The sequence below is a fragment of the Bubalus bubalis genome, chromosome 4, assembly GCF_019923935.1.
Source record: "Bubalus bubalis isolate 160015118507 breed Murrah chromosome 4, NDDB_SH_1, whole genome shotgun sequence".
Taxonomy (NCBI): Eukaryota; Metazoa; Chordata; class Mammalia; order Artiodactyla; family Bovidae; genus Bubalus; species Bubalus bubalis.
The window spans coordinates 144967928-144989229 of NC_059160.1; the positions used below are offsets into that span (position 1 = coordinate 144967928).

Consider the following 21302-nt stretch of genomic DNA (forward strand, 5'->3'; position numbering starts at 1 on the left):
TTTTGCAGAGACATTTGGGACCCATTCTCTCCCAGATCAAAGTGAAAGGCCCGTCTGGTAGATTTAGTGGCAGGCAGACAAGTTTTGGCTGTGCGTCCTGACTCCACCTCTTATAAGCTCTGTGTCACTTAACCTCACTGAGTCTGGTCTTTAAATGCAATTAGCTGTTTCTTAGACGTGCCAGCGTGTGTGACAGTCAGGGAGATGCTGGTATGGCACTTTGCAGGATGCTGGTGCCGCGTAATCACTCTGTACATGGCAGCGGGCATTACTATTTTACAAGTGAAAAGTGAGGCTCAGAGAGGCAAAGTGACATGGCCAAAGCCACTGAACTAATGAATGAAGGCCCAGAATGCCAACTCCCATCTCCTATCTCACCTCCATCCAGCCCCAGTCTGTGCAGGAGAGACGCTGGTAGAGTGTGCTGAGCAGGAGCACACTCCTGCAGGGTGGGCTCGGCCCTGGGCCAGGCAGGATCAGTCTGGGACCAAAGGGCTGGTGGGTATGAGGTCCAGGGCTTCCTGGCTGGATGCAGGGGCCCTGTAGCCCCACCTTATTTAAAATCTCTCTCAGGCCTTGGAGTTTATTCTTTTAAGCTCAAACCTCAGAAAACTGCTTTGTTTGGGCCATATAGAGCCTTGCAGCCTTTGCGTGCCCCTTAGGTGGCTCCAATGTGGAGCAGTTATTGGAGGCTTCAAGAAAACACTGGCTCCTCCAGGAAGCTCATCCTGATTTTCTGACATTTCCTTTCGCCCCCTCAGTTTTGTTCAAATTCCCAGAGTCTTCCCCATGGGAGAGATTCAGCATGCTTCCCCTAGATCTGAGGTTCTTCCTCTTTTTGTGTGTGCCAGGAACATTTCAGTTGAAGGATAATGATAGTAAAGGTTGACTCTTTTCTCCATCCCCAGTTCAGAGATCCCTGAATCCCATCCATCAGGCCATAGAGATCATTTCAAGACTCTCAACCTGTCTTCCTCCAGACTTAGCCCATGTATAGTCTTGTGACCCCTTGTGACCCTCAGGGTCTGGGACACAATAGGTGCCTGGCATGTGCCTTGGGGGGTAAAGATAGGCCTTGTGTGTCCCCTCTGAGTGCAGACCTGCCCCGGCTGGGGGTGAGCCAGCCGGAACCAGATGCTTCCTGAAGGAGGAGGCAGTGCAGGTGCTGGAAGGCCTCACGTGCTTGCCAGCAGCAGCGTAAAGCTGGGCCTCAGCTTGCAGAGGAGGAAGACGGTTCCCAGGCTGCAGGGCTCAGAGGGGACTTCAGGCCTTGTTCACAGTGGGCAACAGGCTCCCATGCAGCCTTTTGAAGATGCCACGTGGCTTGTGGCAAAATCTGGGGCTCTTAGCCTGGCCCATGGACTGCCAGCAGCATGTTCTTTCCTTCTCTGGCCCCAAATGGGCATGGCCATGTGCCCCTCACCCCCAGCCAAGTTTAGCTGAAGCTGTCCTGCTTGACAAATGGGCCATTTGCTTCCTGTGCTGGAGCTGAGTGGCTGGGTGCCCAAAGAGAGACTATAATTAGCAGAGAAAAGGGGGTGGGATTGCACACTGGCATTGACAGTTAATTTTATACTCACAGGGAAACATAAACTGATGTTCTCGGAGATGTAAATATCATTTGGAAATCATGAAGTTCCTGGGAAGGGTATGTCAGCCTCTCCCCATGCCTGCTGCTCCTGGAACCCTTGAAGAAGGAGCCTAGATCTGCTTGTGCTGTGTGTGGCGCCACCTCAGGGGCTACCCGGTGGCTTCTGGAAGGACTGAGGTGGCAGCACCCCTGGCTGGACCGGAGAGATGAGCCTGTGATGGCTCAGTACACAGTGGTGCAGGAGTCCAGAGGTTTGGGTCTGCATTTGCTGCGGTAGCTTTCTATGGCTTTAGTGGTCTGGAAATGTTGCAAGGCTGACTCGCAAGGAAAATGTGATCTTTTGTAACAGGAGGGAGATCAGACCAAAGAAAGTTTTGTTTCCTGCCAGGAAGGCTGTTCTGGAGTGGGTCCCGGGGCTCTGGGGAGCTTATAAAAATAGAAGAAGCCACTGACTGCCTTTACAAAGAGGGCTGGGGTCAATTCTGCTCAGAATGCAGGCCTACAACAGCTTGGTGTTTTGGGGATGGTTTCCAAAGCAGGGTACCTGAACCCAGAAGCATAGCATCAGATGGGAAGGGGGGGGCAGCCTAGGATGGTGGTTAGATGTCCATCCTGCCCAAGAAGAGCTTTTATATCTAAACAAACAAACAAAAAACCTGAAACACAGAAGTCTCGAAAGTATGTGGGATCAATCCTGAAAATATTAAGGTGTTATCTTGTTGGTTCAGTGACAACATGCAAATTACAGTTTTCACCAAGATAGAGGATGAAACACCACTTCTGTTGCCCGAAGCACACTGTGTCCTTGCATTTTGATTGCATGCCCTGCCGGGGCTCTGATCATGTGGGGTTCTTCTTTAACCATCAACCCTGGCTCTAGGGCTGAAGGATCTCTGGGTTCTGTGTCTGGTTCAGGGTTAGAGTTGAGTAATTCCTTGTAAGTGTGCTAATAAGGAAGGGGAGGATTTGGCTCTCTAAAACTGCTTGCCCTTGTTCTCAGAGGACCCGCAGGGCTTAGGCTGGCCTTGAACAATGATTTCACCATGTCCTGGGTTTTGGAGCATGAACTGATCAAATAACTTTGGTTAATATTTTTTTATCAAAAGTAGATTTTATATCTTGTGGTCCTCATTTTCCTATAGAGGGCCTTGTGTGTGTGTGTGTGTGTCCTAACTTTTTAAATTTAAATTTAAAAATTTACCCAACTGAGTGATTTGGATGACATCATTTCACTCATGGTTTTCCCGACATGGCCAACTTGTTAATAAGCAGTTCACGGCCAAGTTCGTCAATGCCTTTAGCACCTCTTGGCCTGTGTGTGCTGGGAAGGCATTCCTTTTAGACCTGGGGAGTAGGTATCAGTAATCCCAGATTATCCTTTCAAACTAAGGGGAATGGCACTTAGCAGTGACATACAGCAGAGCCCTGGACTGGAGGAGATGGCTTCCCGGTAACCCTCTGTTACCCGATGTTTCCAAATAAGCTTGGTCTGTTTGACTTTTGGCATCCTTGCCACTTGCAGAGTTTAGGGGAAGCCGGCACTTCCCTTTACCCAGAACGGTCTTGGTGCTCTTTAGAAGGCCGTTGAGGAGATCTACTCTGAGGGCACATTGTATAATAGCCATTTTAAGGTGGAGGTAGACCAGGAGTAACTGGAGGAGCCACCACCTCCTTGGTGTTCCGGATGTTGACTCTAGGGTAGCTGTGCTCATGGCATATCTTGTCTATGTCTTGTCTGTATTATCCCTCATTTCCTTTACTTAGACCTTCACTGACAGCACCATGGCTTCTGACTCCTCTCCCACACTGCCTCCTGCTCTGTGGAGAGGTCCAATGTATCTGCTCTTGGGAATGTGTGGCCTGGAATGCCAGAATCACTGGACAGACAGAATGCTGGGTAGACAGCATTGGACTCAAACCCAAGCGGGGATCTATTGGAAAGCCTGGCTTGCATCTGTCCAACAGACATTGATTATAAATGCCTGTTGTGCTTCCTGAATGTCAGGGCTGTTCTGGTGCTGGGGATGCCTTAAACAGTTGAAAAATTCCTCCTAGCATGGAGCTTATGTTCTTGTGGGGAAGACAAACAGTTAAAAAAGAAAACAAAAAATGTAGAATGTTTAATACTTGTCAGTGCAAAGGAAAAATAAATCAGGAAATTGGGATTGAGAGTTTCAGGGAGAGAATTTTCTGTGTTTAAACAAGAGGACCCCAAAGGCCTCACTGAGCAGGTGAGAAGTGAGCAAAGATGAGAAGGAGGTGAGGGAGGGAGCCATAGTGCCGTTTGGAGATCAGGAGAAAGAGCATTCCAGGCAGTGGGAACAGCCTGTGCAAAGGCCCTGAGCTGGCAGACTCCGTGTGTTTGGCCGGCAGTGAGGGGCCCGGTGCAGGTAAAGCAGAGCGAGGAAGTGGGGGCAGTGAGAAGTGAGCTCAGACAGGCTGTCTGGACTGTGATTAGGGTTGTGGCTTTTACTCTCAGGGCACAGGGAACCAGCTTGTCCTGATTAGATCTTGCTTGGTCACTCTGGTAGAAAGAACAGGCTGAAGGGGGCCAGTTAGAACACTATTGTGAATCTCAGGGCGATGGGGCAATGCAGTCCCAGACATGTCTGAGAGTTTGGGGTGACATCCGCCGATAGGGCTCCCTGAAGATTTAGTATGAGACTTTTCCGGCTGAAAGCAGGAAGGGGTCCTCCAAGAACTTTTTTGCCTCATTTTTCCTGATGGGGAGTTACAGTGGTCACATTTCCACTGTTAGGAGAATTGATGAGGAGGAATTTGACTTAAAAATCTCTTCAAAATCCCTCCTGCTCCAACTTTCAGTTTTCCTGATGATCATTCTGAAGATAAATCCCGCGTGTATGGTGCTGAGTGCAATGCCCGTCCCCCTGAGCAGGTCTGAAATTTCCTTCGGTGTTCTGCTTGTGTAATACACACCCCAGGGCCCCATGCTGTCAGGCTCGTAGTGTTTCCACTGTCCTTATCTCACTAAAGCCTTGCAAAAACCCTTGGGTGAACAGGGCAGAAATGATAGTCTTCATACCCATTTTTCAGATGAGAACACAGACTCGTGTGGTCCAATGCTTGTCCAAAGCCCAGGGTTAGCAAGTGGCAGAGCTGGGACTGCGGCCCAGGTTCTCTGATCCTCTAGCCAGTGGAATTTCCCCTGACTCACCAGTACTTCCCACCAAAGCAGCATTTCCAAATAGGGTCTGTGTTAATTTACTAGGGCTGCCATGATAGAGTACCACAGACTGGGCGGCTTAAGCAACAGAGGTTTATTTCCTCTCAGTTCTGGAGGCTGGATGTCCAAGATGAAGGTGTGGACAGAGTTGGTTTTCTCTGAGCCCCTCTCTCTGGCTTTGCCAATGCCTGTCTTCTCTATGCGTCTTCACGTGGTCTTCTCTCGGTGTGTCCGTGTCCTAATCTCCTCTTAGAAGGACAACATTCATAGCGGATTCAACCCGAGTTGTAAGACCTCATTTTAACTTCATTACCTCTTTTAAGCCTCAGTTTCCGAGTACAGTCCCAATCTGAGGTTCTGGGGGTTAGGACTTCAGCTTGTGAATTTTGGGAACACAGTTCAGCTCATAACAGGTGGCCGCACATCCGGTGACCTGGGGTGACCCCTCCAACGGCAGGTGCCAGAACCCTCCCTTGAATCCTTTGTAGGAGAATCAAGCAACTGCAGTCCTTCTCCTCTCTCACTCCTTGTTTTCTTGCTGCAGCTGATCGGGGGCCTGGTCCTGTCTGTGGGGATCTATGCAGAGGTCGAGAGGCAGAAATACAAAACCCTGGAAAGCGCCTTTCTGGCCCCAGCCATCATCCTCATCCTCCTGGGGGTCGTCATGTTCATCGTGTCCTTCATCGGCGTCCTGGCTTCCCTCCGCGACAACCTGTGTCTCCTCCAAGCGGTGAGTCAGCCCCAGGCATCCATCAACTGGTGAGGCAGGGGGTGTGATCCTTGGAGTCCTTGGGAGAGCTGGGAGACCACCCGAGGCTGCCCTCGGGCAGCCCAGTTAATCAGTCCTTGCCTCAAACCAGCTTGACTGTAGGGTTTCATGGGTCAGCCTGTCCATCTTGGCCCAAGAGGGCTCAGCCTCCTCCACTTCTGCTTAGAAAGGCTGATTCAAAGACTGTTCTTAAACCCCATGTTAGTCTGGACTGTTGGAAGTGGGAGAAGGTACTCTCAGATGAGAGCAAGCAAAACCAAGAAAAGTTGTTGGTGGTGAGTCATTAGCTCATGTAACCAGCAAGCCCACCCTAGGTCTAGGGGTTTAGCTGATGCCCTTGGGTTGTCTCTCTTGCCGCCTCCCAGATGGATGCCAGGTGCTGTCCTCAGATTCAATTTGCGATGGTCACCAGCAGCCTTAGGCCAACAGTCCTTGTAGCTCAGGGTCCTGGGGAGTCTTTCCTGGTAACTCTGGCCAAGATCCTAGGACTTTGATGGGACTGCTTGGCCAAGTGCCTGCCCTGGGGTCAGGGGTGGGGTCAGCCTCCTTGCCCCCTTACTGTGGGGTGAGGGATGGCTTCTCAACACAGGGGGTGCCGGATAGGAGATCTATTTACTCTGCACCCACATGTATGTTTGACCTCATTGTTCCCCTCACCCGGGAAGCCCCTAAAAGCCCCTATGAGTGTGGTCTCAGTGATGCTCCCTGAGGCTGGAAGTTGTTGACACTAGTTTGGACAATGCTTGTTTCTGTGCTAAAGAGTGGTGTATATACTCAGCCTGAGACATCCCCTCATCTGCCCTTGGGGTCTGGGAAGTCACTTTACAGGGCCTTTGCTGGCAGAGCTGGAAATGCTGCTCTAACCTGCCTGTCAAGACAGGCCTGTCCCCTCTGGGTCAGCCAGAGGAGGACCAGCGGCTGCTCAAGGTGTGGGGTTGGGGGAGGGGATTGTGTTCTTTCACCCAGACCCCACTGAGGGCTTCTGGGACAAACCTCAGTAACAGTCTGGCTGGGACAGCTGAGTCACTCTTCCTGATCACAGGCTCCAGCGCCGGGCTTTCCCGGGAATGTCTGTCCACATCCTGTGTCCTCACAGGGGGAAGGGGTGAAAGCCCAGGAGCCCTTAAGAGCTCTGACAAGATGATTTTTCTTACTGTGCTTGACCTTGGAGCAGATGGCACTTCCCCTTCCACTCTCGGTGACTCACTGAACTTTGTTTTTCAGTTCATGTACATCCTTGGGATTTGCCTCATAATTGAGCTCATTGGTGGCGTGGTGGCCTTGATCTTCCGGAACCAGGTGGGCCTCTGGCACATTTATCAGTCCCGTGTATGCTGGGCACCCGCTCTATGTGCGCTCTGGGTTGCAAACTGGGAGTGCAGCGGAGAGTGGGCCGGATAATCCCTCCTGTGTCTATTGGGCTGGGGAGACAGGCACTGAACAGGTAGACCAGAAAACAAGAGAACAAAACAGGCTGATGGCAGAGCGCCTGGGGTGGAGGTGGGGAGGATGCTGATGAAAAGGAGCCAACCTGCTGAGGCTCAGGGGAACAGGGGTCCAGGCAGAGGGAACCTCTGAGGCAGAAGGGAGCTTGGTGGGTTTGTGCACAGTGTGGAGGCTGCTTGGCTGAAGGTGAGGGATGGGAAGTGGGTAGAAGGTGAAGCTGGAAGGACTGGCCAGGGCAGATCATGTAAGGCCTTGGAATTTTTTTAAAAGGCAGTGGGAGCCTGTGGAGAGTTTTTTTCTGGGAAGCGATGTGATCTGATTCACATTTTACTTGCTGCTGATGGAGAGTGGACAGTAGGGAAACTCGCTGTGTGTGAGCCTTAACCACAGGCACGTCTTAGCCTTGGAATCCAAGGGTCTTCTTCCTGTTTCATGAGTCCCAGGAGAGGGGAGGAGGGATTCCCATCATATTGATGGAGTCACTGAGGCATAGAGAGGTTAAGAAGCCCTCCTAAGAGTACATAGCATGAGGGAGGCAGCTCAGGGATGCTTTCCAATTTCTTTTCATTTCTTTTTTCCTCCTCTGCCCCAGCTTTACTGAGGAATAATTGACAAATAAAATTATGTTTAAACTCTACAATGTGATGATTTGATATATGCATGCATTGTGAAAGGATTGCCATAATCAAGGTAATAATACATCCATCACCTTGAATAGTTAACTTTGGGGGAGGGGGTAAGATCTTAATCTTTAAGATCTATTCTCTAAGCAAATTGCAAATATATAATACTGTATTATTAACTATAGTCACCATACTGTTCATTAGATCCTCAGAACTTATTCATCTTGTAACTGAAAATTTATACCATTGACCAACATCTTCCTGTTTACCCCACCTCCTGTCCCATGACAACCACTTTTCTACTCTCTGGTTCTGTGAGTTTGACTCTTTTTTAGATTTCAAATATAAGTGGCCCCATATAGGAAGTGTTTGTCTCTCTCTCTCTGACTTATTTCTCTTAGCATAATACCCTCAAGATTCACCCATGTTGTTCTAAGTGGCAGGTTTTCCTTATTTTTTATGGCTGAATAATATTCCATTATATATATACATCCTGTATACACAAACAATGGAAAATCTGTATCTATCTCACATCTTGATCCATTCATCTGGCAAACAGACAGGTTGTTTCCATATCTTGGCAATTGTGAGTAATGTTGTGATGAACGTGAGAGCTCTTTTCATGGCAGATGACTCTTTGAGATAGTAATTTCATTTCCCACGAGTGGGATTGTACCACATATGGTAGTTCTATTTTTAATTTTTTGAGAAAGCATCATACAGTTTTCCATAGTGATTGTACCAATTTTACACTCCCAGCAACAGTGCACAAAGGTGCCCTTTTCGCCTCACCCACATTTATCTCCTGTTTTTTGATAATAGACATTCTAACAGGAGTGAGATTATATCTCACTGTGGCCTTAGTTTGCGTTTCCCTGATGTTTAGAGATGTTGAGCATTTTTTCATATATCTGTTGGTCATTTGTATGTCTTCTTTGAAAAACTATTCAGGTCCTCTACCCATTTTTTAATCAAATTACAGCTGAACAACATGGATTTGAGCAGTGTATATCCACTTACACACAGATATTTTTCAATAAATATAGTACCTGTATTTTCATTTTACAGATCTTTAAATCAACTAAGTGTGAGAAATGTTATGTTCAGTTTACAGAACTTTAAATCAACTAAGTGTGAGAAAAGTTTATGTTCAGTTAGAGATCACAATATGTGGAGTCAAAAGGACTAGGGTTTGAGTCCTGATTCTACTTGAACTGCTTTAGCTTCCTGCCCTTCAGTGAGTTATTTATCAGTTCCTTTGTTTAGAGGCAGAGATAGCAGTATACAGATTCTCAACTGTATTGGGGGTTGGCATCCCAATCCCTGCATTGTTCAAAGGTCAACTGTATTTTTTTTTTTTTTTTTTTGCTATTTTGCAACTGTAGGGGTTCCATATATATTTTGGGTATTAACCCCTTTTCAGATATATTGTTTACAATTATTTTCTCCCAATTCATAGCTTACCTTTTTACTTTTTACATAGTTTACTTTTTAGCAGAAATGCTTTAGTTTAACATAGTCCCACTTATTTTTTTTTTTTTTTGCTATAGGCAACATTGCCTATATATTTGATGTCAGATCCAAGAAATCATCGCCAAGACCAAAGTCAAGGAGTTTTTTCCTTTATTTCCTTTAGGAGTTAGTTCTACTACTTGAGGTCTTCTGCCACATTTAAGTCTTTAACTCATTTTGAGTTGGTTTTTGTCTATGATATAAGGATCCAATTTCATTCTTTAGCATGTGGATTTCCAGTTTTCTCAACACTATTTATTAAAGAGAGTTGGCATCTTTGTTGGGAATTAGTTGACCATATATGTTGGGTTTATTTCCAGACTCCCTTTTCTGTTCCACTGATCTATGTGTCTATTTATATGTCAGAACCATACTGTTTTGGTAACCATAACTTTGTAATATTGAAATCATGAAATGTGATACCTTCATCTTGACTCTTCTTATTCAAGATTGCTTTGGCTAGTAGGGTTTGTTGTGATTCCATATGAATTTGAGCATTTTTTTTCTGTATCTCTGAAAGATGCCATCTGAATTTTACAGGGGGATTGTGCTGAATCTATAGATTGCCCTGACCCATTGGTTGTCTTCCCAATTCAGTTTTGCTACTTGTTCCTCCCTTTTCCTCTTGTCTGCTCTTCAGACCATCTGCTCTGGGCTGGCAGATCCAGGGTACTGGTTCATTTTTCAGCAGCCTTGAGGAGAGAGAGATGTTTATTCCATTTGCCCATGGGGATGCCTTTCTGTGCAGCCAGCAGGGCTCCTGGCTGCCCACAACTTTCCAGAGTTATGAGTTAGTGCTTTACTAACTAGAGCCCAAGTCCAGGCCACGGTCAGCAGCATCAGTGGTTTACTAAACAATCTCCTAAATGAATAGCGGTTCTCGTTTACAGGGTGCTTTCACAAAGATTGATGACTTATTTTCCTTGCCTGTAGCTCAACAGGGGCCGTGACACCACTCCTTTCCAGGGAGGAGCTAAGTAAAGGTGAAACCTCCAGGGACCTTTAGTCCTCACAGCTGAGGATGCCATGGGCTTGAGGTCAGGGCTGAGAGCTTACATTATCCCCAGACATGGAGGGCACCACAGGCTGAAGTGTGTTCCTTCCCCTTGGGTGCTGTGTCCCCCCTGGGACTATGTCAGTCCAGGAAGGACCCTCATCGTCAGGGCTCTCAGCTCTTTGGAGGCTTATGATGGGCTGTGCTCTCATATGACAGTGATATATAATTCAAAAACTTAAAAATGAGATACAAAACTGTAAGTGTAGGGACTTCCCTGGCAGTCCAATGGTTAAGACTCTGTGCTCCCAATGCAGGGGACATGGGTTCAATCCCTGGTTGAAGAACTAAGATCCCACATACTGCACAGCACGGCCTAAAAGAAAGAAAAAGAGAGAAAGAAAGAAAGAAAAAAAAAAAAAAAGCCCTGTAAGTGCAGTAAGATCTCTACAATGAAAAAAAAAATAGGCCTGGAAAGATCTGGAAGGACATAGAAATATTAACATATTAACTCATATTTTCCCTGAGAGATGGGACTAGGGTGATTTTTATTTCCTCCTTTATATTTTTTTTCCCTAGCTCCCAAATTTTCTTTTTCATTTTTTATAATCAAGAAGAAAAATACCATATAAAGAAAAATAATGTCCCTGCCAACAGTAATGCCATGTGATTTCGTAAAACAAGAAATGGGCCAATGGCGAGGATAGGGAAGGAGGAGCCTGGCCATTGATGGTGGGGAAAGAGGTGAGGCACAGTCAAGGTCGGGTTCCGGGTGAATTCCCAATTCTAGTTCTTCTTCCCCAAGAGGAGAAGACAGATTTCTCTGAGTCACAATGTAACAAGTTCAGTCTCCAGCCCCCCAGGCTACCTCTTAACTCTAAGAATCCACTGGTGGTGACAGATGAGGACAAATCATCAGGCTGATGACTTCACACAGGGCTCTCAGGAAGGCACAACCATGGTCACCTCCAGGCGGCGAAAGATAAACAACTCCCGGGTGTGAGGCAGAAACTCTCTATCAGTTGCTGACCCTGGGCACAGTTTCTGCTGCTAGGCATGACCCAGGAGTTGGATTGAAGCAGCTCCTCTGCTTACATAGGGTGGAGTGGCTGTGTGATGGGGAACTTGGTGCAGAGCTGGTGGCCCCAAGGATCCGGGCATTAAAAGCAGAAGTGCAGCACCCTGAACCCAGCAGTGGGTGGAGAACCTGGATGACTTCCACAGGTGTCTGGGTCTCACTGCTCTTTATTTTTTTTAATTAATTTATGTTTTGGCCACGCAGGGCTTGCCTGGTGGCTCAGTTGGTAAAGAATCTGCCTGCAATACAGGAGACCCAGGAAGATCCTGGAGAAAGGAATGGCTACCCACTCCAATATTCTTGGCAGGATAATTCCATGGATGGTGGAGCCTGGCAGGCTACAGTCCATGGGGTCACAAAGAGTCAGACACAACTGAGCGACTAACACTTTCACTTTGGGCTTCTCTGTGGCTCAGACGGTAAAGAATCTGCCTGCAGTGCAGGAGGCTTGGGTTCGATCCCTGGGTTGGGAAGATCCCCTAGAGGAGGAAATGGCAACCCACTCCAGTATTCTTGCCTGGATCTTACTTCCCTGACTAGGGATTGAACCCGCATCAGGGAAGCATGGAGTCTTAAGCACTGCATAGCCACGGAAATCCCCAGGTCTCTTGTTCTTGACCTGACATCACCCCAGCTTGCTCTGAGCCTCCCTGAAGGAATATTGGGGGTGTTGGAGGTGGGTAGCTCCTGCCCATGTGTTCCCAGCGAGGCAGGGCTGAGCAGGGACACCCAGAAGACACTGGGCTGTGGCTGGTATGTCTGTACCCGTCCCTGGCCTCCTTCCCTCTACCTCCTGGACAAGTGGAGGAGTGACCTCTTTTCTGGCCTTGATTGGATGGTGCCGTGGTCACACCCAACATCAGCCAAGGAACAGTGGGCAGCACCCAACCTGTTTATCTTGGCACTGTCACCAGCTGGCTCTCGGCGTGACCGTGAGGTTGGAGCAGGGAGAAAGGGGACAGCATGGCCTGCTTGTCTGAGCACCTGAGCATATGTATCCTTCCCCCCTGGAGCAAGTAGAGAAAGTTCTACACTAATGTGGATGGACTCCTGCAGCTGGTGCATCCCACTGTGGACAGCCGTTTGGAAGGGAGAGCTGGGCTCCAAACACCTGGGAAACCAAAGCATTACCCTCCCCCACCATGGGGATTAATCCTGCGACTTCCAGCCAGGTGTGATAGGCTTCCCTGGTGGCTCATCTGCTCGTGGTGGCTCGTGGTGAAGCATCTGCTTGCCATGAAGAAGACCTGGGTATGATCCCTGAGTTGGGAAGATCTCCTGGAAAAGGAAATGGCAACCCACTCGAGTATTCTTGCCTGGAAAACCCCATGGACAGAGGAGTTCATGGGGTTGCAAAGAGTCGGACACAACTGAGGGGTTAACACACAGTCCAGCCAGGTCTGAGGAAGGGACTGGCAGATATTCCTGAGAACCTTGCAGTGTTCACACCTCTTTCTTTCTCACTCCTTGGGTTCCTCTCAACCCTTGGTTGTCTGATGGGGCCCATCTCAGGGCTGGAGCAGAGGCTGGGGTCTGGAGGCAGCAAGGATGAGTCTTTACCTTCTGGGGGATGCTGAGGGGAGCCCAGAGATGCTGGCTTAGCCCAGGCACTCAGGGAGGAAGGAAGTCCGAGCCTGAGCACCCGCCTCTGCGTTGTGAGAGCTGAGCTGGCGAGGGTTCCGGCTGAGCTGCCGGCTACTGGGCCTTCCCAGAGTGGGCCCCAGAAGCTGACGTGAATCGATGGAGCCCGGCTGGCAGCATGCAGGAAACTAGGCAGCTCCGTCCCCAGAGGCCTGGTGGGAGGCTCCAGCTGCTGGCTCTTCCCCTCCTCCTTTTCTGCTCCTCAGACTCCCATCCTGGGGAGCTGCCACCCATTCCCCTCCACCCTCCAAAGCCTTATTTATTTGTTCTTCAGGCTTATAAAAGGCTTTATTGATGCGTAATTCACATACCGTACAATTCAGGTTTCCCAGGTGGCCCTAGTGGTAAAGAATGCACCTGCCAATGCGGGAGACCCAAGAGATGAGGGTTCGATCCCTCGGTTAGAAAGATCCCCTGGGGGAGGAAATGACAACCCACTCCAGTATTCTTCCCTGGAGAATCCCACGGACAGAGGAGCCTGGTGAGCTACAGTCCATGGTGTCGCCAAGAGTTGGACACGACTGAGTGACTGAGCATGAACACCATTCAGTTCACTCATTTGAAGTGTTCATTCATACATGACCTGTTGATTTTAGAACATTTCCGTGGCTTTGAGAAAAAAATCCGCCACCCCTGATCTAGCCTCCTTGTTCATCAACAAACTCTCCTAGTGCCTCCACTGAGGGGAGTGATGCAGAGGCTTCGGGTATCTTTAAAACTAGATTGAAAGACAGACCTAGAAAGGGCAGTGCTCTGTGGCTCGAGTCTGGTAGCTTGAACAATGTGCTGTGAAAATCCCATGGTTTTGATGACCGCTTACGCTTTGTTTTATTTAGCCCGGGCCACATGCCTCTGAGGCCACGCCAGCCATTCATGAAAGGTGGTTTTCAGGTCCTCACTGGAGCTGCCCCACTGCATGACCTGGTTTAGAGCCGGGTGGGGGTGGCCCTGGGTGCGTTGGCCTCTGAGACAGCAGAGGAAGCTAGAATTTGCTTTTCCCTGCCGAGCTCCCACAGGACACGTCCTCTGAGTGGCTCCCCCAGTCCCTCAGAACATTGTAGAACATAGCAGCACACTTTACTGTTGATTATAGTTAATTAATGAACCATACAACCCCCACCCCTGCAGGAACCACCCAAACATTCTACACGTCTCCCTGGTGTGGACACATCCACACACACGCACAGACATGGTGCCAAGGGCAGCACGCATGTGTAAGAGCCAGCACAAGCCACAGAGCTCCCTGGTGGGAACGGGGGCAGCTGCCGCCCGTGGAGTCTGGGACCATCTGTTCTTCCTGTCCGTCCAGAGAGGCCTCCAGTGGGGCCTCCCTCCCCCGCAGGGTCCAGCTCAGCTAACCAGATGGAAGGCCTGATTTGCACAAAGAAGGCCTCTTTCGGAGTCCGCGCCTTTGGAAAATACCCAGAGACTGAGACGGTTTGGGGAGAGAGGTCAGGGCTGCTCACCAGAGAGCAGGGGAGAGCTTTTCCCCGTGGAGCTGCTGGGCATCTGCTCTGCTGCTTGATCTTCTTCCCTGCCCTGGGCCTCCTGCCCTCATCCCACCCTGGCCCCTAACCGCATGTGACCCCGTGGGATGGCTGAGGGGTGACCCAGCAGAGGGACTGTGAGGTGGCCAGTGGGCTGGGATAGGAGGGCCAGGACGGCCTGCAGTGCCTTGAGACTGAAGGGAAGCCACCTCACCTGCCATGAGTGTGGCCCTTGACATATCCCTGACTTTGGACATCACCCCCTGCCAAGAGCCCCTTACAGCATGCCATGTAATCCTGTGAGCTCATTCCCTGGGTGACAGACTGATCCAGCCTGGTGTCCTGTTTCTTAGACACCCCCAACTATGCCCCAGCTGGCTGGCCTTTCCCTTCATCATCACCCCAGGGAACAGGCACCCAAGACTGGAAAGGCTGCACGACCTGGGGACCTCTGGGAAGGGTGGACCTGAGAACCAGGCAGGTCCCTGCTCTGCCCAGGTAGGATGGCCAGCAAACAGCTCTTCCCCTGAGCCCCTGCCCCAGGATCCAGAGCCATACCTGGGCAGGGCGGACGGCCTGTTACAGAGGAAGAGGTCTGGCCTGGTGCCTCCCGAGGCTGACATGATCCTCCTCAACTCCCATGTCTGCTCCTGAGCGGTGATTATCATCAACAGAGGGTTTTCCTTCTGACCATGGAGACTGGTTTCCTTGAGCCAGTCTGCTTTGTCACCGTGGCTTTGAGCAGTGTGTGAATGTCAGGAAGGAGGTGGCTATCACATCCTTGTTTCTCTCTTCCTGATACTGGAGATAGTTTGGGGAGATGGCCCTGAACTCAACCTTGGGTTCTTGGCTTCTTAAAGTATATCAGGATGCGATTTTGACTCTTGATTCCAGCATCTCTCTGCCAGTGATCACGGGGTGACCTTAGACAAGTCACATTACCTCTTGGGGCTGCAGGGAGTTTAGGAGGGGTCCCAGATCCAGGAGTGGCTCTTGGACAAGACTTAGGGTCTTGATTTCTTTTGGGATTAGCCATTTTCCACTGATGACATGATGGGTATGAAGTGGTACTACCTCCTGGAAAAAGAGAAAAATCTATCATAATAATACATAATAATGCTATGTGTCTGGCATCGTGCTAAGCGCTTTCATTGCTCTAGTTTGTTTGAGTCTCAAATTCTTCTGAGGCAGAGGATCCCCACTCCCACCCTGTAGGGGAGGAAAAGTGTCAGTCACTCAGTCGGGTCCAACTATTTGGAAGCCTGTGGACTGTAGCCGGCCAGGCTCCTCTGTCCATGGAATTCTCCAGTCAAGAATACTGGAGTGAGTTTCCATTCCCTTCTCCAGCGGATCTTCTTGATCCAGGGTTCAAACCCAGATTTCCTGGATTGCAGGCATATCCTTTACCATCTGAACCACTGGAGGTCCAGAAGTTAATTGATATTCCTGAGGCAGGTGTGGGTGCAAAGACTGTCCTTGACTATGAGGCGTGACAGCCCCTTGCACCTTAGTCTTTGATCTTTGGCACTGGAAGGTGTCTTAAAGACAGGCTTGTATGACTGATTCACAAGTGGGGAGCTGAGAGTGGAGGAGTAGGGTGGGGCCTGCAGTCCTAGGGTGGGGCCTGGAACTCAGGACCCTCTTGTCCCCAAGAACCCTGAGGGCGCCTCCCCCGGGAATCGTCTGGCTCCAGAGCTGAGAATGAGCCCTTTGTGCCAGCACAATCTCTGATGATCCACTGGCCTCCCTGCTCTGAAAGCCCCGATTGTCACTGTGAGTGTGGAGCTGGGCTGCCCACACTCCCGCCCCGTCCCTTCCCGCTGTGGGGCCTTTTGTGCTCCTGGATCTCGACACAACAGCCGGGCTGTTGATCCCGAAGGCCCAGCGTGACTGGGAGAGGGTGGCCTGCCAGCACCCTTCCCAGTGGGGATTGTCCCAGTCCGAGAGGGAGGTGGGCCCTGTAGTCTGGGCCAGAGCACTGCAGCGACAGAGAGAGGCCCGAGGGAAGTCAGGACACCTGGTTTCCAATCCTGGCTGGGCCCCTAACCAAAGCCGACACCTGCTTGGTGACCTGGGAAGAGTCAATCTCCCTCCCTGGGCCTCTTCATCTGTAAAAGAAGAGCTTATATAGGAAAGAAGAGTAGAGAGGGGGCTGGAGGGCAAAGGGAAGGTTCCAGTGCAGGCCTGTCTTTAGCTACAGTAGAAGGAGCACCTGGGCAGCCAAGCCCCAGCCCTGGCCTGGCTCCTTCAAAACAGTGTCCCCCAGGCAGGGCCTCACCCTCTTGGGGCCTGGGTTGCCTGATCTGTAAAGGAATGGGATGCACCATTCCTGCCTCTGATGGGCACTGGGGACATGGAGAGGGTGCTGGTGCAGGGAGGTCGTGGGTGGGAACGGAGGTGCTCTGTGCAGGTCGTCGGGGGAGGCTGCCTGGGCAGGTGGACTCTGGTTCAATCCTGACTTCTGGGAAATCTTGGGTTTGACCCTGGGGTCATGTGCTCTTCCTCCTTTATAATTTCTCTGTCTACATAGACCATCGACTTTCTGAATGACAATATTCGCAGAGGAATCGAGAACTACTATGACGATCTGGACTTCAAAAACATCATGGATTTTGTTCAGAAGGAGGTGAGTCAGGAGCTTGGGGTCAGAGATTTGCCTCCCACGTCCTTTGCTCTGCCCTCCCCACCACCCACCCCCAACTTGGGACCCTGCTCAAGCGGGTGGGGGTGAGGGGTCAGGTGGCTGGCCAAGTTGGGAGCTGAGGGTGGGCCATGGACAGCCGCCAAGGGTGGGGATGCCAGGGCGTGCCTGGCCCAGCATATACTTGCCCTGCCTGTTCCTTTCCAGTTACACAAACCCTCCCCTTCTGAAAAAAAAAAAGAGAAAGGTCAGAGGGAGCTACAAACCACGTGGCAGAGTCTCGGTGCCTCTCTTCAGTGGTAGGAGTGACCTCCAAGCCACCCAATTCAAAGTTCCCTCTGCCGAGACCATTCAGGGACGGGGAGATCCCTCCCTTGCCAAATCAAGGACAGCCCTGGTGGGGAGAGAGCTTTTCCCCGGTTCCATTTACCCCTGCACGGGAAACAGAGCAAGTCTTCTCCTTTTCTCTGACGGCACTCCTTTGAAAGTGATGATGGTCATCCCTCCTTCCCACGGTCCACCCAAGTCTGTGGGTGAAACAGTAATAGCAGTGCCTGCTGCTGCCCTCGGGGGCTTCTACACACCAATCTCATTTAGTCCTGAGCCTCAGGTTCCACATCTGCCCCAGCGGGATACTGATGGTCCCTTCTACTTAGTGTCACTGTGAGATTTGCCTGGATTTATTTCAGAGGTGGTTAGAGCAGGGCCAGGCATGTGGTGAGACTAAAGCAGTGTCAGCTGGGGTGATCATTGTCTGCCTGTCCTGCTAGGTGAGAATGAGTAGAGGCAGCGCTTCTTGGGACATGACCTTGGGGGCGTCAGCTGACCTGATCCCCGTGATAGCCCTCAGTGGGGGACCAACATCTCCCTGCACCCGGGGCCATCCATAGTGGCCACTCCCTTGGCTCAGGCCTTCTCTGTAGTCATAACAGGTGCAGCCTCTGGGAGGCCCTTCTCTGCCAGGGATGCGCCTGCCAGCTCTGGCCATCGGGTGGGGCAAGATGTTTTTATTGGAACCAACCTTCAGCTGGCTTGCGAATTTCATTTCTCCCAGGGTGGAATGGTGGGATGACTCATGCTCACAGGGCACCTGCTAGGGGCCAGGTCCTATGCTGAGTGCTTCATGCTTGGCTTTTCTTTGTACTTCTCAGCTCAGCTGTGCAAAGCTGGCATTGCTCTTCCTGCTTTACAGTTGACCTCTGAGGCCCAGAGAGGCTGATTGACTTGCCCAGAGTCACAGAGCATGGAGTGGTGGTATGACGATTTGAATGCTGGCCTGTCAGTTGGCAAAATAAATACTCTTTGCATTGAACCCCACAGAGGCACTTCCTGGACCCATAGACTGATGGCCTGAAAGGCTCTATGGAGACTCTGGAAGGGCATCTTCTTTGTTTCTGCTAGAACCTCTGACCATATCATTCCCCTGGCTAAACCCTCCAGGAACTTCCTGTCACTAAGGATACTATCCCCGTTCCCTGCTTATTCTGGCTGACACAGCTTTCATGGTCTGACCTCAGCCCCTCTACTCTTGCTCACTCTGCTCCAGTTACGCCTGCTGCTGAAATATCAATACAACTAACTCATCTCCGTGCGAGGCCTTGGCTTGTCTTGACTGTTTTTTTTCTGTTGTTCATATTTCCGATTAAATGAGATCTCCTCAGGCCTTTCCTGACCTCCTGCCTCCTTGCCCTGTTTGCCGTATCCCTGGTACCCAGCACTGCCTCACACCTTTTTCACATGGTGGTCCTCTCCATCTCCCTCAGGGCTGTGGCGCTTTCCCTCCCCCTTGGTTTTCGCGCACACAGAGCAATGCCCAGCACACAGCAGCGGCCCAGTGAAGTAACTGCTTCCCCCAGGCATTGGCATCTGTACAGGGGGACATCAGGGCAGAGCTCAGCCAAGGGGAAAAGGACGCCAGCTGTGCCATCACTTCAGTCCTGAGCCCCGGCCAGGGTGTGTGTGTGTGCCCCTTTGCTAAGGGTGGAGCAAGAGCTGGGTGAGTGAGGTTCAGGGGCCCCATTGTGGGGCTCCCCTGGAATCCTAGTCTCTGGGACTTTAAAGGCCAGGTCCTGGGGTGGAGCATCTGCACTGCGGATGTGAAGATGGAGTCCGGTTGGCAAGGCAGCGCTTTTTCTCCAGTGTTTAGTCACCACCCACTATCCCACCCAAAGGCTACCCAGCCTCGGCTTGCATGCCTCCCCAGTGACGGGGTGCTCACTACCTCCTGGGCCAGTATTCTGCTTTTGTTGAGCTCTGACCTGTAACGATGCCTCACATGCTCCCCATAATGCCCCCTACCTGTGTGACCCGCATCATAAATCACGTCGTCCCCTGGCTGGGCCCCTCCCTGCTGTCTGCCTGGGGGCCTTGGTGGTGTCGGCAGCTCTCTTCCCCACTTGCTTCCTCCTTCAGTTTAAGTGCTGTGGCGGGGAAGACTACCGAGATTGGAGCAAAAACCAGTACCACGACTGCAGTGCCCCTGGACCCCTGGCCTGTGGGGTGCCCTACACCTGCTGCTTCAGAAACACGGTATCCACTGCTCCGGGGGCCTCCTGGCTGGTCAAACGCTTCTCTCACCTTTCAGGACAGGGGCGGTGGGGCTGGATAGGAGGGGTAGGCAGGAGGTGGTGGTCCTTGCCGAGGTGAGGCTTCCTGAGCCTCAAGGGCTACTGAATGGGGTGAATCTGGGGGTAGAGGATGGGGAAGACTTGTCTTATTAGCAACGGCTGTTGATATCTATTGAGCACTTACCACGTGGTGGCCTGCTCTGGGTTCTTTAGTTGTTTTAACTCGTTAAGTCCTTTCAACAACCCTGTGAGGTAGGTATGGTTATTTTACCCACTATACAGATGAGAAAACTGAGGCACCAAAAGGTGAGGTTCTTGGCTCAAGGTTGATAGAGCTAGGATGAAATTCGGGCAGCTGTTGTCAGAGCCGTGCCCTGGACTACTGTGCACGCCAGGCGAAGAGTGGGAGAGAGTCCAGGCCGAGGGGCTTAGCAGGGTGGCCGGCTGGCAGCCATAGCTGGGGGCCAGGGCAGGGCCTGCACTTTGAACGTTGCTGGTGGACTCTGGGCTTGACGTCCTGGCAATCATCAGCAACGAGGTGCTTGGAAGCGGCCTGGTGATGTAAATGCCAGCCTCCGCCTCTCCCCAATGGGATCCTCTCAGCTCTGTTGCCTCCTTGGCCACTTGGGAGGCTGCCCTGTGCCGTCACTGCCAATAAATGAGAGGTCTGGTCAATCCTGTGTTTGACTAATGTGTCCAAAAGCTGCCTGGTTTCTGGATTGGAACGAGGCAGGGAGTTTTGCAATTACTCATGCCTTGAAGAGTCATGGAAAATTTCTCTTCTGATGTCTCCACATTCTGTGCCCACTGCTGGATTCTGTAAACTGGGCAGCTGCTGGTGGGGGTGGGGGCCTCACCCATGACTCAGGGAGGCAGTGCCAAGTGCATGAGCCCTAAAAAGGCTGGGCCAGGAGGGAAGGTTTGTTTGGAAGTTGGAGCTGCCATTTTAGGGTAGCTGTTTGTGGAGGGGGAGTGCTGAGGAGGAGCCCAGGGTTTTCAGAGAGGCCTGTGGAGGGGGCGGGGATGACTCTGAACTTCATCATCCAAGGCAGTGGCACCTGAATGTCCAAGTTGAGATGTGAAAGCCCAACGTGCATTCGTTCATTCATTCATTCATTCAACAGGTATTTACTGAGGACCAGCCAGACGCAGTTCTATGTTCTAAGGATACAGGAAACACACAGAGAACTCTCTGCCCGCATGGAGCTGACATTCTTTCTAGTGGAGAAAACTAATAAGCAAAATAAGTAAAAGAGATAATATGTTAAGAGATGATAAATTCTAAGGAGAAAAATAAAACAGGGGCATGGAGGATTGCATTTTAGATACTCAGAAGGTTGGTTCTCAGTAAAACCCTGAAAGAAGTGAGGGAGTAAGCCATGCTCTCTGGGGATGGGAATTCCTGGCGGAGAGAAGGGCAAGTGCAAAGGCTCTGAGGTGGGACCTGCCCTTGTGAATTTAAGAAACAGCACAGAGACCAGCTCCAGTGTGGCTGGAGCAGAGTGAGCTTGGGGGAGGGTAGTTGTAGATGAAGTCAGAGGTCATGGGTCATGACCCTGCAGGTCACAATCAGGACTTTGGTTCCCTTGAGTGTCAAGAAGTCAAGTGACAGGGCTTTAGTGGATGAGTAGCAGATCTTCCTTAGGCTTTACCAGCACCACCCTGTCTGCTGTGGTGGCAGAGATGACCTGGGCAGTCCGGTTAGGGGCTAGTGCAGTGATCCCAGTGTCTCAGCCAAGGCTGTCTGGAAAGCGGGCCCTGAGATGCTG

The 21302-nt window shown here is 50.8% G+C and overlaps 1 protein-coding gene across 7 annotated transcripts in view; it reads left to right on the top strand.

The window, feature by feature from the left end:
• The window catches only part of TSPAN15 (tetraspanin 15), a 54598-nt gene that overhangs the window by 26306 nt on the left and 6990 nt on the right, over positions 1-21302 (top strand). For 5 of the 7 annotated variants that reach the window (XM_025284658.3, XM_025284654.3, XM_025284655.3 and 2 more), the window contains 4 exons: positions 5320-5505; positions 6769-6843; positions 16856-16951; positions 19379-19495. In XM_025284658.3, the coding sequence (XP_025140443.1) occupies positions 5320-5505; positions 6769-6843; positions 16856-16951; positions 19379-19495 (474 nt within the window). The remainder of the gene's footprint in view (positions 1-5319; positions 5506-6768; positions 6844-16855; positions 16952-19378; positions 19496-21302) is intronic. The other 2 variants (XM_025284659.3, XM_025284657.3) reach the window with 2 other exon arrangements.